The sequence below is a fragment of the Rhineura floridana genome, chromosome 1 (genome assembly GCF_030035675.1).
Source record: "Rhineura floridana isolate rRhiFlo1 chromosome 1, rRhiFlo1.hap2, whole genome shotgun sequence".
Classification (NCBI taxonomy): Eukaryota; Metazoa; Chordata; class Lepidosauria; order Squamata; family Rhineuridae; genus Rhineura; species Rhineura floridana.
Genome location: NC_084480.1, coordinates 169,444,250 through 169,468,296, shown reverse-complemented (window position 1 = coordinate 169,468,296; position 24,047 = coordinate 169,444,250). Strand labels below are relative to the sequence as shown.

General features: G+C 42.6%; 1 protein-coding gene across 7 annotated transcripts in view; it reads right to left on the bottom strand.

Moving 5' to 3' along the window:
* Positions 1-24,047, bottom strand: part of KIFAP3 (kinesin associated protein 3) — a 203,551-nt gene that overhangs the window by 86,290 nt on the left and 93,214 nt on the right. For all 7 annotated transcript variants that reach the window (XR_009757971.1, XM_061585275.1, XM_061585291.1 and 4 more), the window contains exons 14-17: positions 22,006-22,171; positions 19,713-19,838; positions 16,645-16,743; positions 142-227 (exon numbers count right to left, since the gene is read on the bottom strand). Coding sequence is in view for 6 of the 7 variants with exons in the window: in XM_061585275.1 (XP_061441259.1) it covers positions 142-227; positions 16,645-16,743; positions 19,713-19,838; positions 22,006-22,171 (477 nt within the window). In the remaining variant the exon portion in view is untranslated. The remainder of the gene's footprint in view (positions 1-141; positions 228-16,644; positions 16,744-19,712; positions 19,839-22,005; positions 22,172-24,047) is intronic.

Here is a 24,047-nt window from a genome sequence, read left to right as displayed (position 1 = left end):
TACAGCAAATAAAGCATTCCAGCAATCCTCTATTTCACAAATGCACCTACAATTTGTTTTAAAAAATCAGAGTTTCTGCTTTTCAGAAAAAGAACTTATTATTTTCATTCATCCTCATGAGGAGGAAAAAAAGTCACCTACTGCTATTATATCCAGTGTATTGTCACAGACTTTACGGATCTCAGCGTTTTTATCATGCATCAGGTCGATAAGATATGCTGGAGCCTCTAGGAAGATATAGTTAAGGATGTAAAGCAATTATGGTATTCTGTACATTTATGCTGTTGAGGACACTTACCAGGAAAATATAAACAATTTTAAACAGATTTTAATATTGTATTTGAAATTGCTGTAACCTATCCCTGGGTCCTTATGGTGGAGGGCAAGTGAAGAGAAGGAAGAAGAAAAAGAAGAAATAATAATACACACTGATTAACATCTATCAAAGTGTCTTACTGAAGATTCTAAAGAAATGAGACAGTGTTATTTTTAACAAAAATAAACAGTGCTGAAAGGAAATACCATCTTTTCCTATCACATTTGGAAAGAAGGAATACAGATTATTCCGTTACACCACCACCTGTAGTAATTGATTCTGAAAATGTAGACACCCTAGCATCACATGCAAAACAGAAAGTAGCTATTTGTTTTGCATATTTACATGTTTCCAGCACCTCCCATTAATCTCAGATCATGAGAACATTTGATTAAAGCTTGCAGCCTTACTGAACAGTCATGCAAGGATTGTTATTATTGAAATGTATTACCCATCCCAGAAGTCCCAGGGTGGGTTACAACAGTTTTAAAATACATAATTAAAAACTATTAAAACAACCTAAAATCACAGCATCACAAAAAATGGGGTTTCCCCCTAAAAATATAAATTACAGGTGTCAAAGGCCTGAGTAGAAAGGTGCATCTTCAGCATCTGCCAAAAACTGTACAGTGAAATTGCCAGGCATGCCTAGGTGAGGAGGGAGTTCCACAACTTAAGGGCAGCCACAGAGAAAGCCCTTTACTGGGGCGCCATGCCCCGAGTTTCTGAGGGTGGGGAACTACCAAGAAGGCCTCCTCTGCTGATCTCAACACCCAAGAGGGTCTGTAGGAAAAGACATGAATCTTTCAGATATTTGAGACCTAAGTCATTAAACATTAGCATGAGCACCTTAAATTGGGCCAGACAACAAACTGGCAAACAACGCAGTTGTTTTAGAACAGGTGTTACATGAGTTGTAAAGGGAACCCCAGCCAGTAATCTGACTGCTGCATTTTGGACCAGTTCAAGTTTCCATGTCATCTTCAAGGGAAGTCCCACATACATCACATTGCAATAATCCAATCTGGTAGTTACCAGAGCATGGAGTACTATGGCCAAGTCATCTCTGTCCAAAAGGGGCTGAAGCTGGTGAACCAGTGGGAGCCTGAAAAAGGCACTCCTAGTCACTGAGGCCACCTGAGCCTTCAACTGACAAAGTTGGATCAAGGAGTACCCCCAAAGTTGTGGTTCTGCTCCTTCCGTATTGACTCTTTCCAGGGGAGTCCAACCCCATCCAGAACAGCCATTTCCCCATCTCCCAGCCATTAGAACTCTGGACATATAACATCTTAATCTTTTCAGGATTCAGCCTTGATTTATTGGTCTGCATCCAGTCCATCACTGCCTCCAAGCACTGATCCAACATCTCAACCATCTCTTCCAATTCAGATGGAACAGAGAGATAGAGCTGGGTGCCATCTACATATTGATGACAGCTCACTCCAAATCTCCTGATGACAGCTGCCAGATGCTTCATATAGATGTTAAATAGTATGGGGGAGAAGATGGAACCCTGCAGAACACCATAGGACAGCTCCCATGGTGTCAAACTGCACCCTCCCATGACTACTTTTTCTACTGTGCAGAAGCACAGTGCCTTCAACCCCCATGTCCCTGAGACACTCCAAAAGGATACTATGGTCAACAGAATCAAAAGCTGCGGAGAGATCAAGGAAAATGAGCAGGGTCCCACTCCCCCATCTCTCTCCTACCATATGTTATCAACCAGAGCGACCAAGGCAATTTCAGCGCCACAGCCAAGCCTGAAACCAGACTGAAATGGATCCAAATAATCAGCTTCCCCCAGCTTGAAGCTGAATTGCCACCACTTTCTTAAGCACCTTGCCCCCAAAAGGGGGTATTTGCTACTGGCCGACAGTTGTTTCACACTTCTGGGCCTCTTGAGGAGAAGATGCACAGGTTGCCTCTGAATACATTCTGACCCTAGGAATCTGTTTTCAGTACCAGAAATAAACCGAGTTCAGAGTCCCTTCACAAAAAGTTCACTCCTGATTAGCTTTCATGATTTCAGCAGCCTAATTGAGATGGGAAAAGTTGTTTGGTTGTTGCTATTGATAAACAATTAGGAGTCAAAAAACCTTGCCAATCTACTGTAAATTACCATGAGATCTGCCAATAGATCCCAATCTAACTTCTGGCTACCCTTGCTACAGAGCAGAGGTTCTCAAAAAGTAGTCTGCAATGTGACTTTGAACAGCAGGAAGAGTGGTCCAGGCTGCTCCGTCATAATCTAAGGCCTGGATTTTGCTTGTTGTGAGATGGAACTAGTTTTCCATCCTCCCTCCTCCACAACTAGCGAATCAATCAGCATTTCCATTGTTGTTTCAGTATCTTTTATCCAACCCTAGGTGAAATAGCCACAGAAGGCAGGTAGCTGGCATTCTTTCAACTAATGTACATTCCAGTGTCTATTCCTGCGTTCTCTGTTTTGACATTTGTGCATGCACACCAAGGGTCTGTCCAGTCATGGGGCATGGAGTCAACAGACAAGAAAGAGCTTGAGAAACAGTGCTCATTTCCTACCCTTGTGGAACTGCTGTGTCCCCTTGTACCCTCCATGCTTCCTTTCTCCCCCTCACCCTATATTGTAGCCCCCTTTAATTCCCCCCTTTTGAAGCAGAAGTCTTCTTTCCCCCTGAACAGCTGGACATTCTCAATAAGTGGTATTGTTTGTCAGCTCTACACGGCATCAGCAATGTCAGGGGGGGCTGGAAATTCCTGGGTCTTTGGCAGGGAAGGAAAGTCCTTAGTCAGCAGTCGGGTTGTAAATCTGCCAGGCCTATCCAAAGCGTACTTGCCGAGTCAGAAGTCCAGAAGCGAGGTCAGTGGAGGTCCGGGATCAATTGCCAAGGAGGTCAGTCAAAGAGATGCTGCAGGGAAACTAGGTCTACACAAGCCACGCCTAACGTTGCAGTCAGCAACAAGCTGCACCCAAGGTGTGCCTTATAAAGAGCAGGATGGACAGCAGGTGTGAGCCCTCAGCATTTGGGCCTTAAGGAGACAGGCCTGCCTCTCTTCTGCCTGACCTTCTGCTGTCTACGTTCTGCAGGTGAGGGGGGAGTATCCTGTTCACTGTCTGTGTCTGGCTGCAGGGCCTCTGCTGTCCCTGGGGTGCTCTGCAGCTGAGGGGCAGAAGGAGCTGGATTCTCAGGAGGCTCCTGCTGCTCCTGGGTCTGCTGCTGTTACTCCCGAGTCGTCCTCATCTGAGGAGTCCTCTGACGGGGCCATGACACTGTTGAGAGTCACCAGGTAAGAAGGAAACCAGTAAAGATGTCCATGATACTTACTTGAATTTAAGTGATTCTTTTTCAAATGGGATTAAACTCCTAAGACTGCAATTCTATGCACATCTACCATGGCTCTTGGTGGGGTTTATGTCTGAGTAAATATACATGGGATAGTTGCATGATTAAGTTTGGGGAGAAAAAGAGTGAAAACTGTTATTACGTTTGGGAGGAAAGGCGGAGGAGGAGGAGAAAATACTGACCGGTTTTAAAAGATATTTGTAGATAACTGAGACCATGTCTGTGGAATGCTTTCAGTACAAGCCCTTTCCCACTCTTATAACTTGTCTTTTGCAACCAATCCCAGCTACAAACACAAATCCCTCAGTAAATTCCTCCCATTTCTATTCCATGCATCCATCACATGAAATATTTACATTGATTTAATTGTATTTTATTGCTTCTGTTATTTCTTATATATTTATTACAATTTGGATTCCACAGAATTCAAATTATAATGCAATATAAGCAAAAGAAGCAATAAAATATGTTTCAAGATACAGCATCTAGCATAGCACATTACAATTGCTACAACAGGCAGAAAAATCAGTAAGTGGTTTGCCAAGACTCTCCGCAACTTTCAAGTGACTCATGGAAGAAATGTTTGGGAACCACTGCTATAGAACATAGTGTCTCCCAGATTAGGATTTAAGCAAACAACACATCTGTTCACTAATAGGCAAAAAAAATCTTGTGGTTTAAGAACATACCTATAGCCCACAGATATTTCTACCAAACTTTTAAAAGCAGGGAAAATGGGCAGCTATAGTGAATGCACCAGGGGAGCAGGAGACCTGACCTCCTCTCTGAGATATTGGACTGCCCTACAAATTTGTCAAAATGCAAACACAATTTGGGTTGGTCTTTCACACTCCAATCTACTCCCTGTGTAGCTTGGAAGAATTTGGTAACATGTGCCTCTGAGCATATGGTGAGTGGTGGCAATACCTGCCATCTGCAAAGATGGAGAATAACATTTTTGGGGAGGAAGGCCTGGAGTGGGCAGGGGAGGAGGGAGAAGGAAGAAGGGGAGGGGAGGAAGAAGGCAGGAGGAAGGGATAGGAGAGGGAAAGGAGCAGAAATGCAGGTCTGATCATTTGCAAGCTTATTGAGTTCTGTGGGATTTACTCCCGTGCAATCATGGCTAGGATAGGTAAAATTGACAATGGGGGAGGAGGAGGGGTGAATAGAGGGAAGGAGGAAGGGGGGATGGGGAACAGGAAGGAGAGGGAAAGGAAGGGATTGGAAAGGAGAGGGAGAAGGAGGGAATTGGAAGGGGAGGAAAGGGACAAAAGGGAGGTGATGGGAGAGAGGAGGAGGGGAGGTTTGATCATTTGCAAGCTTATTGAGTTCTGTGGGATTTACTCCCGTGCAATCATGGCTAGGATAGGTAAAATTGACAATGGGGGAGGAGGAGGGGTGAATAGAGGGAAGGAGGAAGGGGGGATGGGGAACAGGAAGGAGAGGGAAAGGAAGGGATTGGAAAGGAGAGGGAGAAGGAGGGAATTGGAAGGGGAGGAAAGGGACAAAAGGGAGGTGATGGGAGAGAGGAGGAGGGGAGGTTTGATCATTTGCATGCTTATTGAGTTCAATGGGATTTACTTCTGTGCAAACATGCTTAGGATAGGTAAAACTGTCCATGGGGGAGGGAGAAGGGGAGGGGGAAGGAGGGGACTGGAAGGGGATGGAGGAGGGGAAGAGAGGGGTGAAGGAAGGGGCAAGAGGGAGTGAATAGGAGAGGGGAGGTGGGGCGGGCAGGTTTGTTCATTTCCATGCTTTTTGAATTCAGTGGGATTTAAGCAATCAGTGGGGTTTAAGTAATCCTAAGCAATCATGCTTAGGATAAGTGAAACTGACCTGGGGGAGGGGCACAGACAGGAGGAGGAGGGCAGGAAGGGGAAAGAGAAGGAGGAGGGCAGGAAGGGGAGGGGGGCAGGAAGGGGAGGGGAGGAAGAGATTGGATGGATGGTCACTGGGCAGAGGGGAAGCCCCTTTCCTTTCCAAAAGGAAAATATTGTGAACAATATTCTTTTTCAGGGTTTCCCCCACCTTTTTATTCTACAGCAGGCACAGGTAGCCTCCCACTCAAATTTAAACCAAAGATGTCCTGGACACATCCACACCAGGCCTTTATTTCACTTTAGACAGTCATGACTTCTTCCAAAGAATCCTTGGAAGTGTAGTTAGTGAAGGGTGCTGAGAGTTACTAGGAGACACCCTGTTCCCCTCACAGAACTTCAGTCAGGGCTGACTGTTAAACCACTCTGACCACTGGAGCTCTGTCAGGGGAATAGGAGTCTCCTCTCAGCACCCTTCACAAACAACACTTCCCATGATTCTTTGGAGAAAACCATAACTGTGTAAAGTGCAATAAAGATCTGGTGTGGGTGTGGCCTCGATTAGGCAAGGCAAGCCAGCTGTGAGTCTGGCTTTTAAAACACTGACAGTTGGTTCTTACTGAGCATGCCCAGCCTTATCATTGAGTTCAATGCTAAATTGAAGATGAAGGTCAGAATATGGGGCAAGGTCAGTAATAGGATTATACATACTCTGTGAACATGGCTGATTTCTGATTAATTTCAACAAATTAGGAGAACTCTGACAGAAAAAAGTCCGAACGGGGTCTGGTTTTTCTCTTTTTATACTTCGAACTCTCAATTCTCTTTGTTCTGTTTCTTGTATTGCCATGAAAATATAGAGGGTTGCTAAGCAAGCGTTTCTGAGTTCAGGACTAAGTGTTGTAAGGTTTTGTTTTGAAATGAGCTTATGGGAATCATCAGAATGGCATGAGGGGTATTTTCAGTTTAACATTGCAGAATGCGAAAAATCCATGCTGTATATCAACATGGTTTGTGTGAGAGGTAAGAACCATTTTACACACCTGAAAGGTGTTTTGCAGGGGGCATTAAAACACCCCCAAGTGAGGAAGGTGTTCTCTTATTGCTTGAGGCAGGAAAGTTAACACTCCAAAGGAAGTTCTCCGATACCCTCCCCCACAGTGTTGATTCATCATCTGGCCAAGCTTAGAAATTAAACAAATACTCAACAAGGAACAAAGATATAAAAGCACAGAAGTAGGTACAGAAAAAAAAACAAGAAACCTGGAAGTATCTGACCATTCTTGGGACTATCTGCTCCTAACTCATATGCTGCCCATATGCTGTTATGCTGCCCAGGGTGGGCCTTGGTGGTGTGCTAGTGCCCCCTGAGAAACACTCTTTAGGTGAGTGTAATGGTTCCTTCTCCAGTGGGTGCTAGAACACTCCCAAGTGGGATGTTTTATATCTGACCAAACTTATGTGTAGGTATTGCTGCCTAATAAGTAGCTAAAAACTGCTGGGGGACTTGCCTCCTGAAGGCTGCTTCCACATATCTCCTTTGTAATGTCTACTAAATATCTACTTTGTATTACTTGTTAAAGATGTTAGGATTTGCTCAAATGGCTGCCCAGGTGCATTCATGGCATATGCTACAAATGTAGCAGCTACTTGAATGAGCCATACCACCAGTTGGTGGAGTTAGATAAAGGAAATTGTATGCTAACAAAATTCAAGCTTTTATCCACCTAGCCATAGCAGATGAGGAAACCTTCTTCCCTAAATTAGTAGCATGGAATGACACAGACAATGGATGTCTTTGTCTGAATGGCTTTGTCCTATTAATATATACTTTTAATGCCCGGTGGACATTCAGAGAATGCCATGGACACTCAAGAGCATGAGAGGGAACCAGACCGAAAGTAGGAAGCACTAACTCCTGCTGATGGTGAAATGCTGCATTTGCTTTTGGAGTAGAGGTAGGATCAGTTCAGAGTACTACTATGTCTGTGTGAAACAAAGAAAACACACAAAGATGTGCTCCCAGTTCTGAAATTCTTCTCACTAATGCTACAGCTTTGCAAAACAGTTATTCATAGTGAAGTAGCCTTTAACGGATAAAGAGGCAATTTTTGGAGCACAGACAGGACTTTATGCAAATCCCATGTTGGGAGCTTATGTTGAACTGGATGGCTGGATAAGTTGCCTGTCTTAGAAACTGATTTAAGTACGGATGAGTGACTTTGGATTCAGATGGTGACTTGACAGAAGTGTTGCCAATGATGAAGCCTGTTTACACAACATATTTAGCCTCAAACCCTGCTTCAGTCCATCCTTCAGGAATGATAGTTCATCTATGCCTGCTTTCTAAGGCATCACATGATGCTTGTCACACCAGTGCAAAAAGGCTGCCCAGGTATACTTATAGTTTCTTGGTTGATGGCTGACACAAAGCCAAAATCATATTGATGACCTCTGGTGGCAAGCCTGTTCTCAACAGCTTTCTCTACTCCGCCCCCACGCGATTAGGTTCAGCCATTCTTGATCCAGATGAACTAGTGGACTCTGCACTAACAGATCTGAACAAATGGCAGCGTCCATGGTGGCTCCACAGCTAAATTCAGCCCTTCCAAAACCCATGGCCATCTTGGCCGATATGGGGCTAGCAAAATAACATTGGCCTTCTACAACCTTACCTTCTTTAATACTCAAGCCAAACGTGGAATTGGAGGAAAGATGTACATGATCTCAGCTAGCTAAGAATTCAAGTGTTTGCGCTTTCTGCTACCAGGGAAGGAAACCTTGTGAACTATCTTCAAAGCTGATAATTCACTTCAGAAGCAAACAGATCCATCTCCATCTTTAGAACCAAAACTGAATCTGCTTCAAGATGTGAACCTGCCGTCCTCCCAGCATCACACGTTGCTGAATCAGCCAATCCACTTGCACATCGTCCACCACCCCCAAACATGCTCTGCTATGGGGACTTCAAGGACCTCTATGCCCAGGATAACAGCAGAAGAAAATGAGATTTCCTACCTACATGTTGAATTACGCAAGCCTTCACAGTATTATTGTCTGTCCTCAACATCACCTGCATCAGTCTTAGAATGGACACAAAGTGTTGCAGAGCCAACCTTACTATCCTTAACTCCAGCCAGTTCATACTTTGTTTTGCACTCTGTACTGACCAGGTTTCTTATACCTCTCTTCTTCAGTGAGTGCCCCAGCCCACCAGACTTGCATCCGTCATCACTACCTCCCATGGTAGATCCTTCAGGGCATATGTGATGTTCCTGTAAGTTAACATCTGTAAATATGGTAAGTGCGGGTCTATTGGGTGATGTATGGTAATTGAATGAGAGAGAAAGGGGGAGTACATGGGTGAGAAGCTGAAGTATGCTGGATGATGAGTGGCTGAGTGGCTGGCTGGCTGAAGGTATAAATGGAGGTTTGTGAGTGAAGAGAAGGGGTCGGTTGGGGGAGGAAAGAGTTAGAGAGTTGGATTTGGCTGATATTTAAAGAGGATATATATGAACAGAAACATAAAGAGTAATCATATATGAAACCATATGCTTGTGAAACATTCCTGAAGTAATCTTGTTATTTCCTGTTATTAGTAAATAAATACTTATTTGGTTTACCAAAGGCCTGATCCTTGGCTAGGGAATATACAGACCAGAAGGGAGGGCAAGGTAACTACCAAGGCTGAACAGAAACCGTATCTAATGGTGGCAGTGGTGAAGGGAGAAATTGTAACAAGTCAAGTATCCAGAGCAACCCAGAGTTGTATGCTTATTATATAAAGATACAAGGGGGTTGGGAACAGCATAAGCGCTCAGTCACAAAAGTAACCAGCTAGAGAGAGACTCAGGCAAAGTCTCTGGGAGTATTGGTTACAGGAAGTGACTGGTGGTGCTGCCTAGCAGTGGGATCTAGTGAGATCTGTGCTAGAGCGGAGTGAGAAACCATATAAAGGACGGTCCGGACTGGTGGTGTCCCTGGTGGTGCCTAGTGAAAGGCAGTAGCCACAAGCAGGTGGGAACCTGACAGGGAGAGCCAGGGAAGGGCGTCACAGCATACCTCTGCACAAATTGCACTCCTTCATCCACCATCATAGGGATGCTTATAGCTGTCTGGTAAGACGGACTTGCAGATACAGAGGATTTGCAATCAGTAACTGATATGGTAGAAACATTCACTGCAGAGGCAGAGTATGGAATCTGGCCCATGGTGTCGCACCTTCACTTAGGACATAAAATATTCAGATCTTTTCCAGAGCAACACCCCCCTTTTACTTTGCTATTCTTTCCTATAATGAAAATATTGTCTGCTGTTTTGTGCCTCTCCGAGGCATTTTAATTTTTTGTTTAATGATGGTAATGTTTGTAATTTGATCTTAGTTATGCAGTTTTTAGATTGTGAAATTTGATTTTAGATTGTGATGCTTTTGTATTTTCCTGTATTTTATTGTATTTATGTTCACCGCCCAGAGAGCTATTGCTAGTCGGGCGGTATATAAGTTTTAAAAATAAATAAATAAATAAATAAATAAATAAATACTGTTTCTCCCAAGTGCTGCAAACCTTTGTGTTGGAATTAAGCGGCTCTTCATAACATTTATCAAGAACCCACGATCTTTCAAGGCTAAGGTCACTTGAATGTCTTGATATGCAGCCTGTGTTGTTGCCTAACTAATCAGTATGTTGTATAAATAAGGGAAGAGGTGGATTCCTTCCTGGCATAGATAAGCCATAAGGGTCACCATAATCTTTGTCAAGCCCTTTGGAGATCATGATAAATTGAAAGGCATCATCCTGTGTTGGTAGTGTTGGTTGGCATAAGTGGAGTGAAGAAACCTGCGGTGCTCTAGATGAAACAGCACATGGAGGTAGACCTTATTAGATCTATGGAGACCAGGAATCCTTGAGGTTGCACTTCCTAAACAGATACGAAATTTGGTCCTTCACAAATGTGTTCAAGAACTTCCTTGAACCAGTCTGCGTTTCACTGGGTTTGAAGAAACTGGAGATGGTACAAACAAGCTTGGAGGTGGAGTCTGGAATTCTATTCAATATCTGTTAAGCACTACATCCTTTACCCAATGGACTGATGTTGTTGCTTTCCACAGGTGAGCAAAGTGCCTACTGGAATCAGTGGAGAGTCAGAACTGTCTTTTTGTCTTCTGCATCTGGCAGTGACAGAACTTTGAATTCTGTATCCAGATTGCTGCTGACCTCTTGCTTGAAATCTGGAACATGAAATCTGGATCGATTGGGACAAAAATCTCACCCTCTTCCAGTAAGTCTTGTGGCCCAAAACGTGGTATACTTAGTATCAATGAAAAGATACTACCACTCACCTCTTCTCTGAGTTATTACTGGCATTGCCTTCTTTTTATCCTTTGTCTCCACTGTTTTAAAACATCTTCACCAAACAAGTTCTTACCAACATGGTCTCTGTGCATTTACAAGTCTCTGCGTTCCACCCCTAAAAGCAGCATGTAGGTCAGGTAATTTGCATGGTTGCACTTGAAGCATTCGTAGCAACTGATAATTATCAGTGGCTGACTCCAATTAGCCATTTGCTGTATTTGAACAGGATTATCGGAAGTCTAACTGCTTCCAATTCTGCTGAAATGTCAGCCTTCAGTGCCTCGTGAATCTGAAGTAACAGCTTTTAATAGCAAAAATGAAACTTGATGCTATTCCTGTTATTTACCGGAAGGGCAGCAGAGGACATAATTTAATTAATCTGCACAGAAGTTACTGGGGGGACTGAGTGAAAACCCGTAAATTCATTCTCGCTTGAATCAGAATTGAAACAGCCTCTAGGTCTGCAGCTGGTCTAGAAGCACTTCATCCTCTTGACATAAGCTCATGTCTTTCCACCCAGTGCTGACTCTGCTCACCAATGTATTCTGCTTTCAGGCACGCCATCTCTGTCCATGGTGAGGACTCCTTTCTTTTCCCAGTTGCAGAGACAGATACTTTGCCTTCGCCACCTCCACTACTGTGAGGCTATGTATGGTCTTGCTGCCTGTTGCCATTTCAATGGTTTGCAAACTTCTCATCACTGTTTTTCAAAATGGTGGCCATCCCCAATCGCACAAGATAATTAGAATAAGTATCTGACTTTTATTCTCTCAGAATGAGCCACCAGTGCTACCTTGCCTGCCACACCTGCTGCTGCTGTTGAAGAGCTTTGTTCCTCTTTAAAAGATGCAGAAATCCTTTTTTAAAATCTTCGGGCATTTCACCACAAGTAGAGACCAGCAATTGAACAGTTACTCAAGAGTAGAACGCATGGTAGAATAATGACAGAGAAAGGGTGAATTTATAGGAGTTTTTAAAGTTAATAAAGGATTACTGGATCACAGGGAGAATTGATTTAACTGTGAGGAAAGTATGCGATCAGGGAAACAGCTCATTAAAGTCAGAAAATACAGCAACTGAAGAAGTAAGGCTGACTGAGTGAAAAAGTGAAATAACAGGAAGACCACTCACCAACATCCTCACACAACACTTGCTGTCTAAATTTCCTCAATTAATTACTTTGGACACTAATCACAGTCAATCAGACCCTAAGACAAAACAAATCACATTTAACTTGTTAAAACTCAGAAAGGAAACATTAGTTAATTAGAAGAGGCAAGAACTGAAGAGTTTGGTGAAAACCGCACTGCTCAAGAGAGGCAGGAAAATGAAGTGATACTTTGGGGGAAAGGTATCAGAATGCTTCCTTTGAAGGGTTAAACATGTCCTGACTTAAGCAATAGGAAGAATATATTACCCACTTGGGAGTGCCCTAGTGCCCACTGGAGAAAAGGTAGAATCATAGAATCGCAGACTTGCAAGGGGCTATAAGGCCATTGAGTCCGACCCCCTGCTCAATGCAGGAATCCAAATTAAAGCATAACCAACAGGTGGATGTTCAGCTGCTTCTTGAAGGCCTCCAGTGAGAGCCCACCACTTCCACTGCTATACCACTCTAACACTTGTTCTTCCTGATGTTCAGTTAAAATCTGACTTCCTGTAACTTGAGCCCATTATTCCGTGTCCTGCACTCTGGGTTGATTGAGAAAAGATCCTGGCTCTCCTCTGTGTGACAACTTTTCAAGTTGAACAGTGGTATCGTATCTCCCCACAGTCTCCTCTTCTCAAGGCTAAGCATGTCCAGTTCTTTCAATCTTTCCTTATAGGGCTTCATTTCCAGTGCCCTGATCATCCTCATTGCCCTCCTCTGAATCCGTTCCACTTTGTCTGCATCCTTCTTAAAGCGTGGTGTCCAGAACTGGATGCAGTACTCAAGATGAGGCCTAACCACTGCCGAATAGAGGGGAACTAATAATTCACGCGATTTGGAAACTATACTTCTGTTAATGAAGCATAAAATAGCATTTGCCTTTTTTGCAGCCACATCATACTATTGGCTCATATTCAGCTTCTCATCAACAACAATCCCAAGATCCTTCTCACATGTAGTATTGCTGAGCCAAGTATCCCCCATCTTATAACTGTGCACTTGGTTTCTTTTTCTTGGTGTACAACTTTGCACTTATCTCTGTTAAATTTCATACTGTTGTTTTCAGCCCAATGCTTCAGCCTATCAAGATCCCTTTGAATTTTGTTTTTCTTCGAAGCTATTCCTCCCAATTTTGTATCATCTGCAAATTTGATAAGCATTCCCTGCACCTCCTCATCCAAGTCATTAATAAAAAAGTTGAAGAGCACTGGGCCCAGGACCGAGCCTGCAGTACCCTACTCGTGACCTCCCCCCAGTTTGAGAAGTAATCATTGATAAGCACTCTTTGAGAACAATTCTGTAGCCAACTGTGGATCCATCTGATAGTTGTTCCCTCCAGCCCACATTCAGCTAGTTTGCAAATCAGAGTATCATGGGGCGCTTTTTCTAAACCTTTGCTGAAATCAAGATATATGTCCACAACATTCCCACACTCTACCAGGGAGATTACCCAATCAACAAACAAGATAAATTAGTCAGGCAGGCTTAGTTCTTGATAAATCCATGCTGGCTTCTAGTGATCACTGCATTGTTTTCAAGGTGCTTACAGATTGACTGCTTTATAATCTGCTCCACAATTTTCCCAGGAATCAGTGTCAGGCTGACTGGTCTGTAGTTCCCAGATTCCTCCTTTTTGCAGATAGGGACAACATTAGCCCTCCTCCAATCATCCGGCACTTCACCAGTCCTCCACGATTTCTCAAAGAATAGACAGTGGTTCGGAGAGTTCTTCAACCAGTTCTTTCAATACTCTAGCGTGCAGTTCATTGGGCCTTGCATTCGAACTCTTTCAAAGTGATTAGGTATTCCTTGACTATTTGGTTATCAATCTCAAGCTGCAATCCTGCCCCTTCAACTTCAAATTTCTCAGAAAGGTCTAGACTCTCTTTTGGGAGATCACTGAGCCAAAGTAGGAATTGAGCACTTCTGCCTTTTCTTTGTCATCTGTTATGTTCCCATCCTCATTGAGTAGCTGTACCACCATTTCATTTCTGTCTTTTACTATGGATGTACCTGAAGAAAGCTTTTTTGTTGCTTTTGCCATCTCTTGCTAACCTCAGCTCATTCTCAGCTTTAGGCTTCCTGATGCCATCCCTGAAATTCCGTGCTACCTGTCTGTACACTTCCTTTGTGGTCTGGCCTTCCTTCCACTTCCTGTATGGATCCCTTTTTGTTGTCAGGCCATCTCTGAGCTTACTGTGAAACCACACTAGCTTGTTCTGCTGTCTTCCCCCTTTTTTCCTTGATGGAATTGTTTGCCACTGTGCCTTTAGAATTTCCTTTTGTAGAAACTCCCACCCATTTTGGACTCTTTTTCTCATTAGGATTGCTTGCCACGGATCCAAATCTCTTGCGTCAGCGCTACTTTTGCAGCCAGTCATTCAGCAGTCCCATAGTTCAACCAGTGATGGATGTCTTCTCACTCTTCTGCTCTGTCACCCTTTTTACTGTTTCCTCCACTTTGTTGTTGCTCTCCACAACAGTCTCCTCTTCTGCTTCAAAATGGTGCTATTCTTCCACCTCCTGTACCTCTTTGCTGTTCCAATATTGTATCTAAGAATCTTTGTCTTCTCTTATACTCTTCAGTGTTGCCACCCACCATTTCAGATCCCTCACTTTTTCTGCCAACAGGGTCACCAGCTTGCACTTGTTGCACATGCACGCCTTGTTGTTCTCAGGCAAGAAAAAAAACACTGCATAAACCTTGCAGGTCATCACCACTGGAGCGTCCTTGCCATCCATAGTCTCTACTGCCTTTTGTTTATTTCTACTTGTATTAGAATGGCCTGTGATTTGTCCCGTCCTCCTTCAGGGTAAATAGGAGAGTTCCACTAGTATATGGTGCATCGTGCAATGGGAAAAAAAAATTAGGGACCTCCCCCTTGACTTCCTCTGCCAAACTCCTGTTAGCTCTCCCTTTAGCCACACAGACAAGGAGGAATGCACACTGGAATAGCAGCCTCACAGCTTTTGATCTTGGGAACATATACCCTGACTGTCAGCTGAGTGGGAAACAGCAATGCAATGGAAAATGAGAGATGTGGTTTTCAGTCTAACCCTTGGGAGAAATGGATATGCCTTCCACATAAATCTGATTCTCTCATGCTTTTTATATGTTATGAATCCTTTTAATGGCATTCTGCTGATGTTTTAAGTAGTCCTACTAGCTAGTTTTACGGTATACTGCTCCTTTTATAGTTTTTTATTATTCTTTTTTATCTGCAAATTTTTATTTTGTTATTGTAAACCACATTTGGCCAAAGCATTATAGTAAAATACAAATATATAGATAAAAATAAAAGGCAATGCCTATCTTCTGGATATCCTGCTAGCAATAATTTTGGATGCAAAAACAGAGAGAGAGGAGTAGAATCCATGCCTCCAACTTCAAGGAGCAACACGCTAAGCAAAGGAGCATACAGAAAAGAGGGCCATAATGAGACGTTTGGGATCTTCCAGTAGCCTAGCCTGTGACACGGACTCTTTCTTCCTCCCTAGTTCTATGCATGGGAAAATCTCAACCATAAAGCCCAGTGCTAAAGGTTCTGCACACATAGCTATAGTTATATGGGAAAGCACTGGCTTACCAACAAAACACTCCAGGTGTAATTCCAGCTTATGGACTCCCAAAAGACAGGGCGGGGAAGAGCAGCAAATGCATGGACACACAAACACCTGAGATAGAGTAGTACTATAAGCCAGTCAGTTGGTCAGCATACTGGTCCAAAGACCCATTCAAGTAATTGTCTGATTCCATCATACCCCAAGATGCCATTCATTTTCCCCAGCCCCTTTCATCCCATCTAGCCACAATGCTCCATGATTTGGAAGATTGCAAGTGTCTGCCAATTTTTCCAGCAAACTTTATTACTTTCACGCTGCCTGATTATGGCACGCAAACTCATCAGAAATAAGGGGGAGGGTCAGGAGAGGCCAAGGTGCTGGGATCTTATGCTGCACTCTTGCTAGTATTCCAGTGGAAGAACAGTGGAAGACAGAGTCTAAGCCATGGGGGGGTGTACCTACTGTCCCCTTCCCATCTAATTTCCATCATGAAGACATCCAAAATTAGTGATGAAGCTGGGTGGGAGAGGTGTTCTTTCATTTGCTACCCATCAGAATAGAAATATAGCTCTAGGGTGGGGTGAGTTCTGAAAGCAATGCAGAAGAATAGGATTGCCATCCTTTTTGCTTTTGCAGAGCTCATGTGGCTAAGAAAGTTCCATGACATACAGCTGAGTAGCCAATACACAGTCACCATCAGTACGTTTCCACGATATGTATGGCTATACTCATTACATTGCTTCTCGTAAGGCACAGGACTCCTGGGAAGACAAATATGGCAGCTTCACAAAGGAAGAGCTAGCTTCTCACTCATCAATGCTCCCCCTTGTTAAATAGCAGCAAACAGTAGCTTTGGATACTACATCAATGCTAGTTTCAATTGCCTATTATGAAAGAGACCAATGTCATTTTGTAATTCTTGGATCTCTAGAAAATGCTTGGCTTGCATTTTTTAAAAAAATAATGCACCCAGAGCAGTTTTCCAATCCAATTTCAAATAAAAATGTATGGTTTAAGATGAACATGTAACCATGCTTCCTTGGAACAAGAGCTCGTGAATATTCTATATAACAAATAAAAGCACTGCAACAGGAATATCTGGTGTACAAAAGGATACGAGTCTCCTTGATGATGACATCTCTAGTGGCTTGATGGAAGACCATCTGGTAAAACACATAGATGATTTGGCACACAAACTCGTCATCTTCCTGCTGAGCTATACAAAAGGAAAAAGAATTGCCCCGTCAAATGTTTAATCCCCGATTACAAGCATGTACACATGAAGATGATACATTTAGCTTACTAAATTAGCATAATTCACATCAGCATACTGTATACACTACAACGATACCAATTTTAAGCTAGGACACACACTCCTCTACTGAAGTTCAGAAATAATCATTTTCTGAAAATCCTCCAGTGTTACTTACAGAAGGGGAGAAACATTTAAATTAGCATGCGTTTATAATTTTCCAAGGGTCATCTCTACTTCCTGCCCATGCCACAACTTTCCATAGCTTTGGGTCTTAGCTAGCTTTGGTTATGAGTTTGTTACCAGGGCCTATGAACAAACATTATAATTAGATTCTTGAAGATCTTTTGTTTTGAAACTAGTATGTACAAATGCTTCACATTCTTCTCACTTTGGCAGGGCAGTGTCTGCTTCTGGTCTTCCCATCCCATTCCAGTTTTGGAGATTTGAGAGCGTACTGCTTTGCTCAACCCACTTAATACCAAGAATTATCCTTGGTTCACACCACATCCATAAAAAAACAAAGTGAAAATCCCAACCTCTAAATCCAAACAGCCCTGCTTCATGGCCCAGCTCAAATGAAATACAATGAGAGTCCCTGGGCAATGTAAAGAAAAAGATGATTCCTCCTTTGTTTTTTAAACTACACTTATAGTAGTGCTACTGACCTCAGTTCTGAAGAAGGTGGTGGTGGGCAAGGGAGGTGGTCACTTTCAATAATGATACAAGGCAGGGCTTCAACTGTCCTTGCTTTATTTATTATTTGATTTATATCCCGCCCTTCCTCCCAGCAGGAGCCCAGGGCGGCAAACAAAAGCGATAAAAACACATCAAAACATCATAAAAACAGACCTTTAATACACCAAAACAAAACAAGTTTAAAAACATTTTTTTTAAAAAGCTTTTAAAACATCTTTTAAAAAGGGTTAAAAACATACAGTTTTTTTTAAAAAAAAAATATTAAAAAGCAATTCCAACACAGATGCAGACTGGGATAGATCTCAACTTAAAAGGCTGGCTGAAAGACGAAAAGCTTCAAAAGGCACCAAAAAAACAGAGATGGTTAAGGGGAGGGAATTCCATAGGGTAGATGCCGCCACACTAAAGGTCCATTTCTTATGTTGTGCAGAACGGATCTCCTGATAAGATGCTTTAAGGGCAGAACCACATTTCTTGAAAATCTGACCACCACTTTTACTGTGCAAAGTAACATCATGAAGAAGCAATCTGTAGGCAGAAGTGGCAGACTGAAGGGATTGAATTTTTCTCCTGCCCAGTTCCACACCCCTGCCACTTACTCCTCAGCTGGCATCCCAGAGCTGTGTTTGTGATGGACACAAAGATACCCCAGATGAAATAAACACAGCTAGGATGGGGGCAGAATTGCAGAAAATGTCAGCCAGGGGAAAGGTTAACCCCCCCACACACAAAGCCTCCTAACCTCTCTCAATAATCACTCATTCCCTGATACAACGTTGCTAAAGGAAAGCAGTTAAGAGTTTTGAGACATGAAGTAGACAGAATGTGTATTTTCAGGCTTAGTCTACATGTCCATCTTGCAACTGGAAATTTAGGAATGTGTGAACTGTTGGTAGCTTGGCCTGAAAATATATTGGGCTTATAAAGTGTTCCAGTTCAGTACTCAAAAAATCCCAAAGGATTTTTCAGTGTTCATCTGGAAGACCTGAAAAGCCCAATTTAGCCACCAGGCTCTCTTCCCAACTAGCCCCCCTCCCTTCCCCAAGTAAAAAAAAATCCTTATCTTGAGGAAGGGTGGGGTCGACAAATTTTGGCAAGCTTTGGTAGCCATCCCAAAGATGTGGTTGTCACAACCCTGCTGCCCCAGAGGAGCTAGCTGAACACTGATTAGCACTGAGAAGCGATGGGAGGAGGAAGAAGCTTGCATGCTCAGCAAGCAATTGGTGCTGGAAGGGAAGGGAAAGAGGAGGAAGAGATGGTAGCATATAACTGGAAGGTGAACATGACATCACATGTGCTGTAACCAGATTTGTTGACTATTAGGAAAAGGGGGTAACAAGCAGAGGGGGCTCCCTTCCAGATAGGAGAGGTCTCAACCTTGTCCTCAGCTGTAAACGATACAATCTGAAGTCAGGGGTCATAGGACTGGAATATAAACCCCATGCTCTCCAGTTATAGATGACACCCTGGGTGTCATTTTACAGCTGCAGCAAGACCCAAGGGTTCACTCCTATCTGGATGGGAGCCTTCTGTAGACTTTTATTCCCTCCCCATCACAAGGGAAGACTTATCTGGCTTAGGGAAGTGAGAGGGTAAGAAAGAGGACATAGGAAAGGCAGAGTATAAGCCCCATTTCTAGCCAATCCCATCTCAAAGGAAGAGGGTCCCAAATTTGAGTTGTGGCCTGCCTTCTTGAACAAGGGGCAGAGGAGAGTTTGCAGATCAAGTCTCAACTTCGTGAATACCCACCCCACACCTAATATTTTATTAGACCTCCCATTAAAAGCTATATGCTATTGAATTGAAGTAAATTGCTCTAGTCGTACAAATTCTATGACAATTTTGCATGGGTTTTTGGGCGATATATTTTATTTATTTAATTTATTTATTTTATAATTTGATTTATATTCCGCCCTTCCTCCCAGTAGGAGCCCAGGGCGGCAAACAAAAGCACTAAAAACACTTTAAAACATCATAAAAACAGACTTTAAAATATATTGAAACAAAGCATATTGAAAAACATCTTTTAAAAAAAAATATCCAGCTTCCTAAACCTCCCTGAAAATACTGAATTCCAGCACACTTGAATTTGTCATATGTGGACATTAAAAAAACTAACATTTTAAATAAGCATTCACAAGGTAGGTTTCATTTTAATACAAAGTGCTTACAGACTTGTAGAACTGGCAATTGTGTGCACTCCCAACATCACTGGGAGATGCTTAATAACATACCATTTAGTAGCTCAATGAGTGCTGGAATAATCCCAGATTTAGCTAACAGTGCTGCACAAGAGTCATCCATGGATACTGTGCCAATCATTATCACCACTTCCAAAACAAGATCATCTTCTGCAGAACCTGATAAATTTAACAGAGAAACTGTACTGCTGAATCCCATTGAGGCACCAGCCTTCATGCTAGAAGAAAGCCACACCCAGAGAGCATATTTCATGCCCAGCAAACTTTTAGCTTTTTTCTTTGAACAGCCGGCATCCCAGATTAAATCAGAGTGTCAAGAATACTGCTGTACTGAAGCAACATTTTGGTCCCAAGTTGTTACGGCTTTATATATCAACAGCCAAAACCTTAAACTTGGCCTGGCAGTACACTGGCAGCCAGTGCAGCTCTTTTAGCACAGATCTTATGTGTTATTGATAGGGCACCCCCTTCAACAGCCTTAGTGCAGCATTCTGCACTAGCTGCAGTTCTTGGGCCAATCTGAAGGGAAGCACCACATAGAGCACATTGCAGTACTTTAGTCTGGAGATTACCAATGCCTGGACTACTGTAGCTAAATTATCACTATCAAGTAATAGTCATAGCTGTTGCACCAACTGAAACTAGAAAAAAAGTGCTTCTAGCTACTGAAGCCACTTGGGCATCCAGTGACAAAGATGGATGTAGAAGCAGCCCCAGGCTACATACCTGCTCCTTCAAATGAAGTGCAACCTCATCCTTAACAGGCAATTGACTTGTTATGCGAACCACTCACCCAGACCCATCTGTCTTCTCAGAATTCAAAGATCAGTCACAGCCCTCATCCAGCCCATCACTGTACCCAGGCACCAGTAGAGTTCCTGCACAGCCACATAATTCAGATATTATAGAGAAATAGAGCTGAGTGTCATCAGTGTATTGATGACACCGTGATCCAAATCCCCTAATAATCACTCCCAACAGCTTCATATATATGTTAAAGGGCACTGGGAATAAAACTGAGCTATAGCATTCCACAGGGCACAACTGCCATGGGGCAGCAGAGCACTCCACCAATGCTACTCTCTGGTGCCAAACCTGGACATAGGAGCAGAACCTCTGTAAAACGGTGTCCCCAGTATTCATCCCACAAAGTTAGTCCAGGAGGATACAATGGTGAATGGCATTAAAAGCTGCAGAGAGATTGAGGAGAAGAAGCAAGGTTGTATTTTGTCTTGCTCTCAATAAAGGTAATTCATCAGGGTGACAGGCTGATTCGGTCCTGAAACCAGGTCTGAACTCAAGACTGGAACGGGTCTAGTAGATCAGTATTTTTCAAGAATGTCTGCAATTCCCTTCTCTCCTCCCCCACCACCACCCTAATCACCTTCTCCCAAAACAGGTTTATTTGTGACTGGTCGGTAGCTGTCACAAACCATGGGATTAAGGGGAGGCTTCTTTAGGAGTGACCACACACTTTAAGGGTGATGGGGACCACCCCTGATATAAAGACATATTAATCACCCCTGGACCCAACTGATCATACCCTGCTAGCTAGATTTGATTAGCCATGAGGGACAGGGATCGAGAGGGCATGTAGTCAAGTGCATTACTCTAATGTGGCAATTCAGGATCAGGGCAATTATTACTGGAGAAAATGAAGAAAGCCTGGATAACCAACAGCCCCTATGTTGGTCTCCTGCTGCATTTGGTAATCATTTGGCATAGTAAAGCTAGGTTTCTTGGTTTATTTTAGCTAAATAGAGAAATCAGAACTTAAAAGAGTTGTACATGCAGCCTTCCTATCAAAGCTCCTGTAACCTCCAAAAACTTCCACTACAGGTCAGAAGACCCTCTGGAATAGCAGTTCATGAGACAAGCAGATGCCACCACAAGAAAAATCAGCATGCACATATGATAAAACATGTACACACACTTTTCTTTGGCCAGAAAGAGTTTGAGCGTGGAAGCTGCTAGCTAGTTATAGGAAAAATACATTTTAAAGCTTATACAGACGTGAAAGTGTATTTGGATACTAAACGAAAACATGATTATCGGTTCATATTTCCAATGAAGAGAAAAGCCCCTATGTATATTTCACAAGCCTGACTAGGATATCTGATATTTTAATTTGATCGAGAAATAGACCATGCCTGGATTGTCATTTGGGATTTTAGCCCAACTATGAAAGTTTGCTAAAATGTTACTTTATGTTCTTCAATTTCCCAACTAAGATTCAAAAGAATAACCCATGCCAATTAATGTTCCTACTACCATACTTCACAACAAGAGAAAATATATTGAAAGACAACACATTAATAATACAGACCTGGCTTTAATCTTTCTTTGAGGTATGGTACCATTTTGTATTCTTTCAGCACAAGTTCCCAATCCAAATCAGGCAAGGTCAAATTAGCCAGTGTTCCTAAGCACTCTATCACAAATTCCTCTTCTTCATCATTAGATACCTGGGCAGCTAGATCACCAACATAATCCTAAACAAAGAAACACAGCAAGCATTTAGAAAATATACTGCATGCATAAAGGAAAAGACACTGGAGGAATGAATGAGACCATTAATATTGTCCTTCCCATTTTTCAAAGCCATTATGATGCTAGTGATCTACAACGTGAACCAGAACCTATCAGGTTTAGGTTTATCTAGCTGGGTACTAAACTTCTACTGGTGTGAAGCAAAAGCCTATCATTAGGGATTTATAGCAAGAAATTAATCCTTATAGTTATGTTATTCACCACTCCACCCCAAATTCAAAACTTCTCCCCATTTTCAAAGAAAGGGAAAAGGCAGAAAAAATTTTGAACAGTAAATGCTTAAGAATGGCAGGATAAACTGAAATTGGGGAGGGAGAGAATGCTAGTTGAAGTTAGCTGGAGATTAGGTCCAAAGGATCATCAGTATGCGTCTGATATTAGTGCTCTCTCTTTCATCAGATCCTAGGAAGGTAGTGGAAAGTGTGAACTGTCCTCTGAGGGCAGCAAAGGACTGGGGGAGGGTGATCAAACTGAAATTTAATCTGGAGAAGACAGAATTACCTTTGGTTGGGGATGGGTAGGGGAAATCAGTTGATTTGGGGTTAAGTGTACAACCTGTCAGATGGAGTTACTCGCCCTAAAGATGCAGGTTTGCAACATGAGAATGCTTCTGGAGTCAGTATCGCTTTGAAATGCTCAGGTGATGGCAATGACTATGGGGAGTAAAGTACCAATGCTTGTAACAAGTAACCTGAACCAGTGAGGGGTGGTAGACAGAAAAGTAATATTCTTCTCTCACAGATTCCTTCTTTAATAATTACTTGTTGGTATGTAGATTTTCCCTCCTCAGGCTTTACTTCCTTTTTTCTTTTTCTTAGCGTTAGGGTTAACTTCATGACTCTATAATGGCCACATGTATGTTTGTACTCAAAATGGCTTTATTTCCCAGGAGTAATAAACAACTTTCTTTATTCCAGTCTTACAAAAAATGACTAGGGATCCTTTTTAGCTTAGGCTGACCTGCTAGCTACATCTTTTCCAGGAGAAGACTGACTTGGCTACAGTCATTCATGCTTCAGTAATCTCTAGATGGACTACGGTAACACACTATACATGGAGCTGCCTGTGAAAAGTATCAGGAACTTCAAAATGATGCTGCTAGACTATCCAGGGCTGGTAGGCTGAAGAATATGAACACAGTCCTCCAATTATTTCCTATCCACTTCAGGTTCAATTAAAGCCCCAAATGGTTTCTCCAGTTTGTTCCCTTTCATATATTCCTTTCAACATCCAACTCTTATGTTCCCCGGCTGACTGAGGTATAGTGGGTGAAAGTGAGCAGCAGAAACCTTTCAGTGGTGGCATCAAAACTCTGGAATGCCCTCCCTAGCAGAGTGCATATACCCCCTCATGATATGTCTTTCAGTGTTTTGTGAAGACATTCCAGGAGGCCTTTAGGATGGGTTGAGTCAATGAGAATTACTCACTGCTAATGATATGGGAGAAGAATTTTTTGACAGCTAGTTTTCCAGGCCACTGATTGCATTATTACAATTTTATTTATTATGTTGTTTTTATTACTTTTGCATATTATTATTATTATTATTATTTATTGCCCTTCACCTAGAGAACCCAGGGCAGATGACAACAACCTTAAAACACAGTATTAAAAACAACTAGAATCACAAAATAGGGTGGGTCCTAAAAAAATAAAAATAATTTGTAAAAGTCTCAGGTATCAAATGCCAGGGTAAAGAGGTGCATCTTCAGCATCTGCTAAAACTGTACAGTGAGGCTGCCAGATGCACCTCAGTGGGAGAAAGTTCCATAACTTAGGGGCTGCCACAGAGAATGACCTCTCTCAGGCCACCAGCCCTC